General features: G+C 39.9%; 1 protein-coding gene across 1 annotated transcript in view; it reads left to right on the forward strand.

Annotated features, from left to right (window-relative positions):
* The window catches only part of zgc:173742 (DNA topoisomerase I, mitochondrial), a 31,543-nt gene that overhangs the window by 9,543 nt on the left and 6,285 nt on the right, over positions 1-15,715 (forward strand). Inside the window, exons 6-15 of the mRNA XM_047596895.1 lie at positions 790-877; positions 996-1,123; positions 1,277-1,392; positions 2,586-2,707; positions 5,726-5,848; positions 5,938-6,125; positions 7,227-7,371; positions 10,967-11,110; positions 11,659-11,844; positions 15,622-15,690. Coding sequence (XP_047452851.1) covers positions 790-877; positions 996-1,123; positions 1,277-1,392; positions 2,586-2,707; positions 5,726-5,848; positions 5,938-6,125; positions 7,227-7,371; positions 10,967-11,110; positions 11,659-11,844; positions 15,622-15,690 — 1,309 coding nt within the window. The remainder of the gene's footprint in view (positions 1-789; positions 878-995; positions 1,124-1,276; positions 1,393-2,585; positions 2,708-5,725; positions 5,849-5,937; positions 6,126-7,226; positions 7,372-10,966; positions 11,111-11,658; positions 11,845-15,621; positions 15,691-15,715) is intronic.

A 15,715-nucleotide genomic window follows, 5' to 3' on the forward strand; every position in this document is an offset into this window, starting at 1 on the left:
GGCTAGGCTAGTTAGCTGTTGTCTTCTAGTTGGTTGCTAGCTGGTAGCTGACTGCTAATCTGCTAAATGGTTTTTTACTTAGGATGGGCTTCTATATTTGTTTTTCCTCGGATCTTGGCACAAAGGATTGTAACATCCTATCCTGTGTAATAATGAATGTCATCTTTTGTCTTAACTTTCACTCTTTTTCCATTTTCCTTTTTTCAGACCTCCATTTAAAACTTTTCTCACTTTAAATAGTGTAATTCTCACACTAGAGAGCACCTAGAGTAACTCCTTTGAGGGTTTTTTCCCACTTCACCAATGCATCTTTTTGTTTTCTATGTCCTTATCTGAATTATTTATGTATAAACTAATAAAATAAAAAACAAAGGTGCACCCCCAAGTTGGAGCAGATTTGATGACAGTTAGTTGCTTTTTGATTCTAATTGTGGCTTTTTTTTTTAAGTACCATTTGAATGTGGTTTCCAGCACGTTTATTCTTGTTTTCTCCTTTGCCTTGGTGAGCTTATCCTACTCTTTCACCGACTGCTTCTTCAAATGCTTTAAAAAAATAAATCATTGAAATTGGCAGCACTTGTGCCACACCTTCAAACTGCTGATGCATAAGACGACGTGGCTGCTAATCCCTGAGCCTGAGTTTTAGGCAAGAGGAATTTTACGATGCTGGCATTGGAACAATTCCACAAGTCAATATTGTTATATGAATATAAATTTACACCTGGATCATAATTCTTTTCATACTGCTTAAGCCATTAGTGTTTTTTTCTCTCTGAATATCTTGAGCAGTGTAAAGAGAAAACACAAGCAACACGGCCACGAAGAAGAAAGTGATGGAGAAGTTGAGAAAAAGAAGTCAAAGAAGAGAACAGAAAAGGTAAACTCGGTTTCTCTTGATGTAATCTGCGTCCGCCAAAGATACATTCTACTCTGACGTTGTTTGCTGGGAACGTTCAGGGCAGGACTGTTTGAATCTTATGTCTTTCTCTGCACAGGCGGTTAAGAAAGAAGACGGCGAGCATCCAGTCTCGAAAAAAACGAAGAAGACAAAGGAGGAGATTGAGGAGGCAAGACTGCTGAAGATCAAAAAGAAGGAGGAAGAGGAGCAGAATCGCTGGAGATGGTGGGGGAAATGCTGCTCTTTTCATCTTGACCTGAACTCACGCCCCCACACATACAGCCAAACACAAATTGCACAGGGAAGCAGGAGAGCATCAATTTTCACTTTCTCAAATACATCCTTATACTTTTTTTTCTCCATCTTCCTTTTTGTCAGGTGGGAGGAAGAGAAGTATGAAAATGGGGTGAAATGGAAGTTCTTGGAACACAATGGACCCTACTTCCCCCCTGAGTACCAGCCTCTACCTGACAATGTTCACTTCTATTATAATGGTCAGTCGAGCATGGAAGTGGAGTGTGTAAGAATGGGTGATTGAAAGTCGATATTACTTGAACATGTGCCACGCACCTAGACCAGACCAGACCAGACCAGGCGCCCCCGTGCCAAAGCGATGACGCTTCTTTATGGCAGCAGCCTGACACAGACACACAAAAATAGTTTAGAAACAACTAAAAAAATCATTAAAAACAGCACTAGGTGTTAAACTGTCCTCCAAATTCACTAGATCCCAAACAGACCAAGTAACTGTGTGATGATCCACAGAGGCCCCTCCCCCTCCACCAACATGTTCCCAGACACCACAGGCACAAGGAAAACCTGCGCACCTATTAGAAAGGTGGTCATAATATTATGTCTGATCGATGTATGCGTGATTGGGTCCTTAGAAGGCCAGTCATGTACCGGATCAAACACTGATTGATGACTCGTAATTGTTTTTGCTTTGTTTAGCAGCCAAGCCACACACTTGTCCTATGGGGAGTTGGTTTGATCTGCTAATTCCTGTGCGTGCATGTTCTTGTAGCGGGTAGTGGGCTTGAATGTAGATCTCCGTCCTTGTGTCCAAACCTGCCTCTATTAATTCAGGCGCTGGCCTCACAGCCCTCTAGAGGAGCTGAGGTGGGCGGTGTTGCACGATAGATTTTGATCAAACTCTTCCAAAAGCTTGCTGGTGAATTGTAGAACTTGTTAGGTGTATAAGTAATGTAAATGTTTGGAAGCAAGAGCAGATTTGTACATAAAAGATTTTCAGGAGACATATCTGCTATAATTATCAGGTGTTTGAGTTTTTCTTTCTTCAGAGTGACCTCCTCTGGCTTTGACAACAGCATGGCATTCGTTCCACAAGACATTTGTATGCAGACTCTAAAAAGGCAAAGAGTTAAAGTGCAAACTGTGATTTGTTTTTTTGTTTTTTTTCTTACTTTTGCACTGAAGTTTCGACTCTTGTAAATCTTCTCGACCCTAAAACTAAGCACTTCTTTTCTTTTGCTGACATTTATTCAGCAGTAGTCTGGTAACAGAATTACGGGATAATCCAAGACTAGACTTTGATCAAAACACCTTTCAGTGGAAACACATAACGCAATTGTACTTTATCGGAATTTCAGAAGTATCGCTTTTATTTTGTGAAAAACTGTAATGGAAACGCAGCTACTGAAGCGCTGTGCTTGTGTTTTATGCTCAGGTAAAAAGGTGAAGCTGAGCTTGGCAGCAGAAGAGGTGGCGCTGTTTTTTGCCCAGATGTTGGACCATGAATACACCACGAAGACGGTGTTTCGGGAGAACTTCTTTAAGGACTGGAGGAAGGTAAAGCCATGCTTTGTGTTAAATTGCTTGCAGGTGTAATTAGTAGTGGGACTTGATGCGTCCACCTTGTTGCAGACCCGTGTTCTAGCATTAAAGTGGTGTTTTCTTTATAGCTTTGTGTTACAATATATGTGTGTTGTAAATAGTTGTGTGTAAGTACAGGACGTGTGTGCGAGTGTGACTCGTACATGCTTGCTGGTGTCCTCTGTATGGAGGAAACACCGTGCCGAGCCCCAAGGCATATCATGCAGAATTAATTTTGCGCTGCTTAGTGCTCAATGCACTTGAAAATACGATTTATGTGAAGGCATTGATATGCTAATCCAGACAACTAGCTCCCCTGCATATGAACAAATCCAATTAAACTGTTTTATTATAGCCGGAAAAAACTCTCCTCGCTCCACTGCCCTCGGTGCCCGCCCACTGTCGGGTGTCATTCATGCTTAGACACGCGGACTGACGCCGTGTCCACACTGCCAGTGTTTCTGGGAAGAGGTGTGTGCGCTCACCTAGCTGCTGGCATTCGTGTCTCATCTGTTATGACAAAAGTGGACTAGATCATTACTTCTCCGCGAAGGCTCATGAGTCATTTTCTTTGTTCTTCATATTTGTGTTCAAGCTTCATTTGTTCGTAAAATACTACTTGAAGCCTTCCCTACGCATTTTTATGATAACTATAGGGCTCACTATTGTGGACAAACACTGCTGTGGCAATGAGTGAGGGAAATGAGATCAAGATGCCCACCCAGTGCTGTTTTGTTCGGCTGCTGGAGATTGATATGATGTGAAAAAAGCTGTCTCTCAGGGGGAGCATTTAGGAGTGAGGACTGGGCATTATTAAAGGAAAGGCAAAGCCACAATTTTCTCTTTTCCCCCTACAATGCCTGTCAGCTCTCTCGTAAACAAGCTCCCTCTCCTACTTTTGGTCCGGGGGCGACCTGAAGCAACGAAATGTCAGTCGGAACAAACAACATCCAAAGTAAATGCAATTTCAAGGTAATGGAGGAATACCGTAATTTGGGAACGGGCTCCTGCAAAAACACACTCCTGATGATCCTCATTTGATACAATCATCTTATCACTTACCTGTTTGTTTGTGTGGTGAACCATCATCACTAATATAACACAAAAACTGTATTATTAACCATTTTTATATATATGCAGGTAGTGTATACTGATAAGCCACAACATTATGACCACTGCCAGGAGAAGTAAATAACTTTGACCAACTTGTGACAACTGAGTGTTCTGCTGGGAAACTTTTGGACCTGGCATTTGTGTGGATGTTAATTAGGCATGTACCACCTACCTGGATCAGACCAGGTACCCCCACCCCGTAGCAATGACACCCAGTGACACAGACACACAAACAAAACCACTTTAAGAATAACTAAAGAAAAACAACAGCGACAAAAAAAACTTGAACAGCACAAGGTGTTGACTTGGCTTCCAAATTCACTAGATCCCAAACTGAGGGACCCTCTGCTGGTACTGAGTTTTGCTGCTTCTCCGTTTTGTTTAAACTTTGCTTCTTTTCATGAAGTCTAGTATTAAACAAACGTGTAGTTTTATAGCTGGTCAGTTGCACTGCGCCAGAGGATATTTACATGTAGTTGAGCCTAAATTGACTTCTCACTGTAATGCAGCCTGTTGAACTCCACGTCTACAGAACTGCGATGACGGGCTGCATTCTCCATGAATTAAAAAAAAAAAAAAAAAAAAAAAAAAGCAGGAACAGCAACAGCTGCCAATCTGTATGCGTTCACGGTTCGTTAGAGGAAATATTCTACACTCTGGCCTTTCATGACAACACCGCTTTGGTTTTTTTCTTGTTTGTCTGCCTTGCCTCCATAAATATGAATGATTAAAAGAAAGGTCACTGATCTGTTTTCATTATGCTTGTTTAATTAGGTTTTATATGACATTATTGCTTTAATGTGTAATTTGAACAGACAAAGGTTATACCCTCTGTTTTTATAGCACCGAGTGTATTTTAATAAAGCTGCGTTACGTGCTGATGCTTTGTTTTGTTTTTTTAACCCGTCTTAAAGGAAGGCTTGTGCGTACTTTCTATTATTAATGGCCCATCACTGTGTAACAGGGTAAATCTAGACTCATCAGACCTTCTTTTATTGCTCCAGAGTCCAATCTTTATGCTTCCTAGGAAACTGAAGCCTTTTTTTTTTTTGGGTTAGCTTCACTGATAAGTGTTTTTCTTAAGTCTACACAGCTGTTCAGTCCCAGTCCCTTAAGTTCTCTTATTGCTCTTATTTTAACTATTAAACATAGCTCCGAGTTGTCCTGTTGTTTTTCTTCAGTTTGGTTTCATCAAACGTTTAAAAGGTTGCTGATCACAATCAATCAGGATTTTTTTCCGACCACATTTCTCCTTCGACGACAACGGTTCCCAACTATCCTTCCAGTTTGTCATATTGCGTTGCACAGTTCTTAACCCAGTTTTAGTAGTTTCTGCTTTAGTTTCCTTGGATGTTTTTTCCGTCTCTGATGCATGCCAGTGATTTGAAGCTTCTGAAACAGACTAACATCTTTTCCACGACCACGGGATTTATCTTTTGAAAAGGTTGTTTAAGAAATGAGAAGCTACTTGTTGCATCAGTTCAGGTTAAATAACTTGTTTCCAGCTGAAAGATATTCGTCCATGCAGTAATTATCCAACAGGAGGCTGGTACCTATTTGTTTAGTTAAATCCAGATGGTGACTTTTTTTTGGCCAGGCAGTATATTAGGATTTTGTATCTCATGCATTTGATTATATCAATGTTTCCCAGCTCTAACTGAACTCTGGGCTAATTGTGTGTGTTGTTGCCTTCATTTTTTTTTTAATTACTTATACTGCTATTTGGTAATACTTTGAATCCATCTAATCACTATTTTCATTATGGTTTGATAGATGACTAAAAGGAATAATTGATGTTTAATTGGTATGAAGTGGTATAATATGGAAAAATAAATAAAAATAAGACTGTACTTCAGAATAACACACTTTATGCCTTTTAAGGAAATGAACCAGGAGGAGAGGATGCTGATCAAAAATCTTGACAAGTGTGACTTCGGAGAAATGCACGCCATGCATAAAGCCAAGGTGGAGGCCCGGAAAAACCTCACCAAGGAGGAGAAACTGGTAAAGCGAAGACTTTTTTTTTTCCTTTGTGCGTTTGTATACTCTCGTAGTCATAAAGCGTAATGTTGCAGTTCTGTATGTGATTGTAGGCTATGAAAGAGGCCAACCAGAAGATAGTGGATGAATACGGCTACTGTCTGCTGGACCACCACAAAGAACGCATTGGGAACTTCAAGATTGAGCCTCCGGGGCTGTTCCGAGGTAGAGGGGAGCATCCCAAACAAGGCATGCTGAAGAAAAGGATCCAACCAGAGGATGTCATCATCAACTGCGCCAAGTGAGAAAGAGGATTATTACATTGTAGTGAAGTTACTAAAACACATTTCCTGGATGTGAACATCTGGCTGGAAGAAAACAGAATGGTTCCAATGCAGAAAGTATTTTAATTATACGTCTAAAAACAGGGCCTCTGTGACACCTAGGGGATCTGTGGAGGTACTGCAGGGAGGTCGTAAAGTCTTTGGATGATTATACAATTTTATACATTTTTTTTTAAATTGTCCCTCTTGTTGTACATGGTTGAAATATAAAAAAAAATATTTGAACTTAGGATGTCCCGATCAGTAATGGGGCAAATCCAGATGTCTTTAGCCAGTAATTATTTTAGGTCTGCCATAAACCAAACCACATTGCTATAGCTCCAAATATCCTCCTTTTTCTTTGTTATTAGCGGTTAGCTAGCATTAAAGCTGCCAAAAATCAGAGGTATGTTTCACATGGTCTTAGTAGGAGACTCATTTAATACTAAGAACTTGATTCGCCACCGACAAAAACAAAGGCAAAGACTGCGCTGAAAGGAAAGCTGCGTTCAAAAATATTCCAGAGAATGTTACGCAGGTTAACGCTTTTATTTAGTAGAGAACACAGGTTTTTGTCGTCTGTTGGAGCTCCTGGAGCCAAGGTACAAGCTACCCTCTCAACACTGTTAACTTAGACGGCTCTGTATTGTGCTTAATACAGTCGTAAGGTGCACATGTCACCAAGGAGTAAACAAGTAAAATGAGAAGAGTTGTTATACTTTGAAAAAATCATGTACATTTTGAAGTTATTTCACCCTGCTATAAAGAAAATATCCCCTGACGATTCATAACTGCTGCAGGCGTGTAAAAGCCCTAGAGTTTTAATGTTTGTGTTTTCTTTGCTTCTGAACTATAATGTGTTAAAGGAGTACATTAGTCAAGATTATGAATCAGTTGTTTACACACAGTGCTGTGGAAAAGAAAAAGGCACTCTTTGTACTTTTCATACAGATAAATGACTCCTGCACTACAAATGTAATCTGAGGCTTGAACCTTTGAAGGATGTGTTAGCGCAGAAAGGGGTTATTTATTTATTTATTTATTTTTATTATTTTTTGAACATTTTCTTGCTCTGGCAGAGAATCCCGTATCCCCGTGCCGCCCGCTGGCCACCACTGGAAGGAAGTTCGACACGACAACACCGTGACATGGCTGGCTAGCTGGACTGAAAACATCCAGGGGTCTATTAAATACATCATGCTCAACGCAAACTCAAAACTGAAGGTAAGATCTCTGCTGAAAACAGAGGACACATGCAAAGATTTGATTATGGCAGCAGTGACAAGTAAGGATGTAAAAGTCACTAACTTTGTACAGCCTGCTCACATTTGCCATTACAGCTCCTGTACAGAACGGCTTACCACTCAGCAGAAGTGTACATATATATATTTTTATTATTTTTGTACAGACCAGTTGTATAGTTTGCATTTAGATTTGGAGTCACTTACTTGAATTTCTGCTTTAATTGGTCATAACATCTGAAAATTTTCTTTCAAGTTTTGAAAAACACACTGTGTCAGAGCTAATGCCATAAAAATCCATAAAATACATGGTGAAATGTATCAGTAAATACAGCGAGACCAGAGAAAATGTGGATCATCAGATCAAATTAAGGACAATTGGACTCAACAATGATCCATACAAACTAGTATGGATTTGGAAAAGTGGATTAGCCTCAGTTTAGGTTAGTTTAAGTTAGTTTCAGGTCATTTCAGTTTCTGATAAATGTAACTAAATAAAAGATGCTAACGCTAAGAGCTTTACAGAGAAGTAACGTTAGCCATAAAATACTGTAGCGTCCGACCGAACTTTAAAAGGATGACGAGGAGTGTTCACAGATATTATGTTTATTGTTTTATTTATTGTTGGAACTGAAAAAGTTACTGTCACTTTTTGCCACTCGGTGGCCGCAGCCACAGAGACTTGTCTTGCTGTGACGTCACGTGCATAACCTCTATAAATGGATTAAGATTCACAGTGCTGGTGGAAACATAAGTGAACCCATCTCAAGGAGCTGAAAGTATTCTGGGCCGTTCTTCCCTTTCAAAGTGCTTCAGATCAGTCACTTTTATTTCCTGGAATGTCTGATGTGACTGCCTCTCTAGAGTTCATTCCACAGTATGTCTGAATTTATGTCTGAGTTTGAAGTCCCTCTGTTGTATATTTGTTTTGACGTCTAGAGTCGTTGACCTGCTGTGTCACTGAGCCTCACCAACCACACAACAGCCACCCTGACATTATCCCTTATGATACTTTGATAAACTTAGGAATTCAGTTTCTGAGGATGAGGAGCTGTCCAGACCCAGAGGCAGCAACGCAGCCTTTCAGAATAATTGAACTTTAGATTGAACAGTTCACTAAACATCCTCCTTGTAGTGTAATGGACGTTTCCAACCTGCACAGTGAACATGTCTTTTCTCTCTTTTCTACTTCTTTTTATTTTTTAAATTATACATAAAAGGTTTGACTATTTTGTGTCTTTCCTTTCTTGTCTCATGCAAAACCTTAGCAACACCATTTTAAAATAAAATCTTCAAGTGATTGTTTGTCAGATCCACAGTGCTATAAAAAGGTTTGAAAAATAAACAAACAAACTAGGCAAAGGCACAAAGCATTTGGATTTGCTCCGAATGTTGAGTTTCTAACTACTGTGAAAATTGGTTTCTAAAACCTTTTGGAGGCGCTACAAAAAAATCTGATAGGAAAAAAGTTAACTTAAGAACTTAAAAGTTCTTAAAAGTTAATTCCTCCTAGAGTCACATCCCTGCTTGAGGCTCTTGACTAGAAACATGTCTGAATCCTGAATTCTATTGAAACGCGTGTGGCCAAATTGCACTGTTGGTAATGAATGCAGTAGGTGGTAGGTGCCAGATTTTGACAAGGAATAAAAATGCAGAGGATTGAAGCTTCAGTATTTGTAGTTGTGCTTATTTTCTTATTTTGAGCTCAGAGTTTGACTTTTATTTTTGTTTAACTGATTTCATCAGTGCTGAGGAGATAAATGCTAAATTGGTGGAATACTCATAAGGCAATTCAAAGCGTCATTGAGATCAGCTTGATGTCTTAAAATTGCCTAACACTAATTGGCAGCGTGTCTCTTGCTTGGCACACACCAAACCGGCTTCCCAAACTATTTATATGCTGTGAGAGTAGTACAAACAGAATAAAACTTTCACAGCAAATTATGTAGATTTTAAAAGTGGGTCCTTTGGAAACGAAATGAATAGAAATTTCCTTTTAACAAAAAACGGCTAATTGCAATTTAATCACAAATAATCTTGAGTGACAGCTTGTCCTTTTCCTTCCTCTCATTTCTCTGCTCCATTCGCTCGTTCCTTCTTGCCATCTTTCATGTTGAAAGGTTAAGTTATTCCACTGTTAGTCTCCATGACAATATCTGCGCGTGTTGACTGATGGTGGGCTTAATTGCATCTTGGACTGGATATATAACCGGCAGCAAAGAACCGCCATCAAAGTTGCGTCTTTGTGTTAAACTAAAGCATGCTGCGTTTGTGCCATATTCAGTCAAGGCTTCTCAGGAAAAATAAGTTTAACTTCAGTTCTTTGGTACATGTTTACTTTTCTCCATCTTTGTCCTTCTTACTCACCTTCTCCATTTTGTCACTTTTACACAGTGATGCCGGTAACTCTGGCCACTTTTTTCCAGTACCAAGTAATTTAACGCATTACTATTTCCAAACCAGTCTTCAGATTGAAGTTATTAAACAACAATGGAGGGAGGAGAGAGATGAGTGTTTCCAAGCTTTCAAGTTACTGTGGTAGTCGTTAGAGGCGCAGCTTGAAGGCCGAAGGGTCAGAGGTTTTTATTCCCTGGAGGAAAAAAAAAAAACCCAAACAACCAAAAAATAAAAACCTTGAAGTCTCTAAGTCAAGACTTTGGAGCGAAGTAAAACCAGTAAGTTGGAGAGAGTTGAAGAACTTCGTATGTTGTACTACTTAGTATGTTGTAGAGTAGCGGTTTTCACAGCCTGAGGCATGCCTCCCTTGGGGGCGCCAGAGGACTTCAGGGGAGTTGGGAGTCCTTGTCCCAGTTAACGTACAATGGAGAAAATAGAATAACTGATGGGAACATGTCCTCCTCCTCCACACTAGGTGGCGATATGTGTCTTGTCAGCATGTGTCTGGCACCCTATCCGGTTGACCTAATACGTCAAATAACAAACAACTGGAGTCGTTATGTGTCAGACCGGCATTTCAAACAACAACCAGATGGATAATAGTGCAGCTTTTTAATGTCGTACTTAGTGTGCGCGATACTTTTGGTGCAGATAGGACAAATGCGAGCCCTCTGTTGGTTCTTCTATCGCCTCTGTTTGCCTTCTTCTGCGACTGGCTTTCTTGGATGTTTTTGTTCCGGGGTCATACGGCAGCGCATTGGTTGCAGAGCATGCACACACACGTTGTCCAGTTAAACTCTGATTAAGGCGTATACATGGCGGAGAAAATCAATTTCCAATTATCTGTCTTAATCTGTCTCTAAATGGGTCGGTTTTCCTTAACCGACCCGTTTAGAGACAGATTAAGGAAATAATAAATTTTTTTCACATGCATATAAATGTACTAAGTGTTATTTGCAAAGAGGTGCTAGTTGGCAACAGTATGCGACCATGTAAATTCCACCATCATATGAAACTAAAAGTTTAAAGACCAGCAGTAACAGTAATAACGAATATTAATAAGTAAGTAATCAAGGTAACGGTGGCAACACTGCTTTTACCTCTTCTTTATAATCTTGTTTCCCTTTTTATTTATACCCCTCTTCCTCCTCCTTTTCCTTTCTGCCATCTCACGAATGCAGGGAGAGAAGGACTGGGAGAAATATGAGGTTGCTCGGAAGCTGAAGTCGTGTGTGGACGGCATCCGCAACCAGTACCACCAGGACCTGAAGTCTAAACAGATGGGCACGCGGCAGAGAGCTGTGGCCCTTTACTTCATAGACAAGGTCCGGTCTCCAGTCATTGCACACACACACACATCACCCATCACACAAAAAACACAACACACACACACACACACACACACACACACACACACACACACACACACACACACACACAAAAAAAACAGCCCTAGAAGTAAACCACTGTTGGTTTCAGGCACCCCTTGGTGCGTTATACTTTTCCAAGAACCATGTGACCATATTGGAAATCAATGCAATGTATCTTGATTGCCTTTCTGTTTTCTCACATAGCTGGATGAAAGATCTTTCGCAGAGAGAAAATGGATTATATGTAGCCATTTTCTTCCAGTGACCCCCGAGCTAATTATCTAAGTCCACATGGAATGAAATGATAGATTGAGTATGTGATTACTTTTGGCTCATGCCACATACTATTTCAGTTCTGATTTGCCATGTTGCGTTTTCTGCGCTGTGTTTGTTTTATGTGTTTATGGATTTAATGGTCACCTGACTGGCGCGTGTTTTCTCTGTAAATAGAATTTCGTGCGTTTGAGTCGTGCCAATCTCTTGTATCTTTTGATCCACCTAAGCTGGCCCTGAGAGCTGGTAATGAGAAGGAGGAGGGGGAGACGGCAGACACCGTGGGTTGCTGCTCGCTTCGCGTCGAGCACATCACCCTGCACGAGAAACTGGAGGGCAATGAGTGTGTGGTGGAGTTTGACTTCCTGGGTAAAGACTGCATTCGCTACTACAACAAGGTCCCGGTCATCAAGAAGGTAAAGAAAGAAAAGATGCGCACACATTCACACTTACATATGGACCTTAAAACTACAAAGTAAATCGGTCCATTCTCTTCTCTAGGAGAAGACATCAGTAAATGACACTTCAGAAAGGCCAACTCACCCAGTATATCTTATTTTAGTATAATAACCTAGGTTTTGTCCGTTGGGTTCCAGTAGAAGTCTCAGCTGAGAAGGTCACTCGCTCACATATTGACGTGCACACAGACCCCGAAACCCGGGGGCGGCTGAGAGTTGTCCTCCGGTCGCAGTTGGAGATTGGATTCCCGTGGTTGTGTTAGTTTAATTTGTCTCTTTTTAAATTAGCTGAACTGTCCCTCTGCTCCTGTGTACCTCTCTGGGATTCAGTCTTAATCAAGGGGAATTCTTAACCCAAAAACTGACGTTTAACCAGAGCTGGTCTGTGTATCAAAAGAATAGCCTGGTGGTGTTTCTCTTACAGGGTAATCATGTGACGTCACTGCCACTAGGGCCACGCCCCCCTGAGTGGCAATTCGTGGTGAAATGTATCCGAAAATACAGCGAGACTGGGAAAATGTGGATTATCAGAACAAATTAAGGACTTGATAATGATGTCTGGAAAAGTGGAGTAGCCTCAGTTTCAGTTAGTTTTAATTAATTTTAGCTACAACGATAAGAAATGTAGCTAAATAGAAGATGCTAACGCTAAGAGCTTTACTGAGAAGTAACGTACAATATTCTACCGTCCGACCGGACGTTAAAAGGATGACGAGGAGTGATCACAAATATTCAGTTTATTATTTTATTGTTATTTGTTGATGGAACTGAAATAGTTACTGTCGGCCTTAATTACGCCAAAGCAACAATAAAATATATCTCTGGCTGTTCTTCAGATCTGCTGGTACAGTTAATCACACAACCATGCATCTCTTCACCTTTTCTTGTTCAGTTTTACAGTTTAGATGGTATTAGAGCCTATGATTCAAACTAATGCTGCTAATCTCCATGCTCATCTGTCACTTTTTGCCACTCGGTGGCCGTAACCATGGCGACTTGGCTAGCTGTGATGTCACGTGCGTACCCTCTATAGGAATCATCATTTCCTTTCCTTGGAGCGAAAACCCTGGTCAGTTTTTACTTAATATATTTCAACATGCATGTAAAATATCTGTGTTATGTAACACGTAGCACAAATTGGTTGGTCTATGAGCAGTGGACAGTCGTCTCACTTCATTGTAAAGTAAATTTAGCTAACAGCTATTGCGCTCTTATTATAAAAATTGGTTATTTTCAGCAGACAAAAAAAAACCTTGGTGAAAATGAAAGCAGTGGAGGAAAGAAATAACCCATATTGAAGCTACTAGCTTCACAATAGCCGCCTCTTACAGTTCCTATAATGCAGCTCAGTGGCATCTTTCAGTGGACTCTAATTATTATATCACGGTAACTCACGGTTATTTATTTATTTTTCCTGACTCTTTATCACCATTGCGAGTCGCATGTGCTCGTAATGACAAGTAGACTTTCAAAACCATTTAGGGGCCATTTTCACACCGTAAAGGCTGTTATGACCAGAAGCTCACTCCGAATTTCCCCAGTGCTTCATATTTTTCCACAGTTCACAGTACAACTTAATAGCTTGTTGCAGAGGTTCACAGCTACTTTGTGTGTTTTATTCTAAGCCATTCAGCCTGTTGGGTTTCTTATTTAGAAATAATTGAGCGGAGATCACTGCAGCAAAATCACTGAAATTGGTCATGTAAATAACAACTAATTTTGTAATTATTTCGTTAAAGATGTGTGATAAAAAAGTTTGCCATCTTTTTTTCGTAATGTGAGCTGTTTGTACAGGCCGGACTAATACGTAACTAGACAAAGAGGTGACATCAATACGTGCGACAACACTCATCAGTTGTTATCTGATACAGTAAGTGATGACTGTAAAGAGCAGTTTAGCCAAAACCACAAAAGCAGAAAACAAAACTTTCTTTTTCTTTCTTTCTTTAAAAAAAAAAATAAAAATGTTTTGAAATGTGTCAAACAGCTGTCACATTTGTGTGTGTGTGTGTGTGCGTGCATTTGTGCGTATGGAAATTTCCAACCCCTCCCCTGGTGTCAGCACATGCTATCTTATATTCCAGGGATAGAAAAGGAAATGTTAGCACCTGACAGCCAAAGTGTTCTGTTTCTTGGCAGAACATATAATTATTCAAATGAGCGCATTCAAAAGCATCACATTAGCTGGAATTAATTAGTCCCTGCATATTTTAGCATCATCAATTCCCTGGCAAATCTGGGAGATTGCTGCTAAATGTCACTTTGAATAAAACGGAACAAGAATGGAAGGAAGGATTTTCGGTTTTAACCCCTACAGTTGTTTGCAGTCATTGAATCTAATACTTGGGCGAACGCACTCGCCTTATAGTGGATACTGCATGTGCAGTTTTTCTGCAACGTTTCTGTGTTCAGATAAAGAATGCAAAATGGTCCTAATTTGTAAACATGAAAGCTGTTTACCACTGGCACTGTTTTGATTGTCCCATATGCATTTTTCTTTTCTTCTTTGTAAAGAGAAAGTTATTTTAGTAATTCTCAACAGAATAAAAGAGCAGCTGTTAAAAGCCATCCTTAAAAACACTGCTTTACCTTTCTTTCCTCATTCCTCCCATGAATGCCCACACAATATTGCTACGGTTATAATTGTACTTATCAAAGTATCTTCTTTACTTATTATTCAGTTTGAACGGCTGAATTACCCGAGAGATTCCACATGGAGAAATGTACAGTTTGTACTTAAAAACCGTGCAAACATTTGAAAATCCCAATTTAAGGCCTTTTTTAAGAATTTTTAGTCTTAAATATGAGCATATTTTGCATTTTAATACGTTTAGTCAAGTCTTAAATCTTTATGTCTGTCCTTATTGTATGGGGTCTCAGATTTTTCCTTACTTTTCGTATTTTGTGTAGGTCTTGAATTTAACCCATAATGGTCTTAAAAAGGTCTGAAACAGTCGTAAATTTCACTAGTTCACGAGTACTTACCGAGCATTTATCTCTGCACTTCCATTCTCCATAAATTCACCCCAAAGGCAGATTCACAAAAAACAATTAGGTGAACTCACTTTACTGACGCTGCTTTTCCGAGACCGATGCCGATTTACATTTTTATCACAAAGACACGAGGGGCACTTTTTTATATTTCCCTGCCGTTTTCCAAGCGGAAACAAAATTGGGACACGAATCAGCCGGCGAATACGTCGGTGTGTTTTCCTAAAGCAACACATCTGTTGCTATTAATTGGCGTCTTGCATATTTTACTCGTGTATTTTGGGGAGCGGGTGCATCTGTGGAAGCCGCCGAGTCACTGGAAATGTCAGATGTAATTGTTCCAGCTTTACTTCTCTGGCTGCACTCTGAGATGGACCGACACTCTACACCCACCACACACCCAAGTATGTGCTGTAAGTGCACTTTAATGTGTTGTGCACATTTATGTAATTTCAGACTATGCTACTTCATGCATGAATTCAGTTGGGATCCAGCATTTTTTTTTTTTTTTTTTTTTTTAAATCTCTTTCAAAATGTTTTCCCTGTTGCTTTACCAATTTATTTATGTATTTCAGCTTCAGCATTTAGTTTTGCTCCTGATGAAACTAAGTGCAACACATTTTTGATTCCCAGTTGAGTTAAGTTTGTACTGAGGCATCCTGGATAGTTAAAAGTTCTTTTATATTTATCACATATACCTGTAAAAGTCCTTTGATTCTTTTTTTTTTCTTTATCATATTTCAGGTTTTTAAGAATGTTAAACTTTTCATGGAGAACAAGCAGCCTGGAGACGACCTCTTTGACCGACTTACCGTGAGTGTCTCAACTGCATCTGCTT

This window comes from Mugil cephalus, chromosome 10 (genome assembly GCF_022458985.1).
Source record: "Mugil cephalus isolate CIBA_MC_2020 chromosome 10, CIBA_Mcephalus_1.1, whole genome shotgun sequence".
NCBI classification, from domain to species: domain Eukaryota; kingdom Metazoa; phylum Chordata; class Actinopteri; order Mugiliformes; family Mugilidae; genus Mugil; species Mugil cephalus.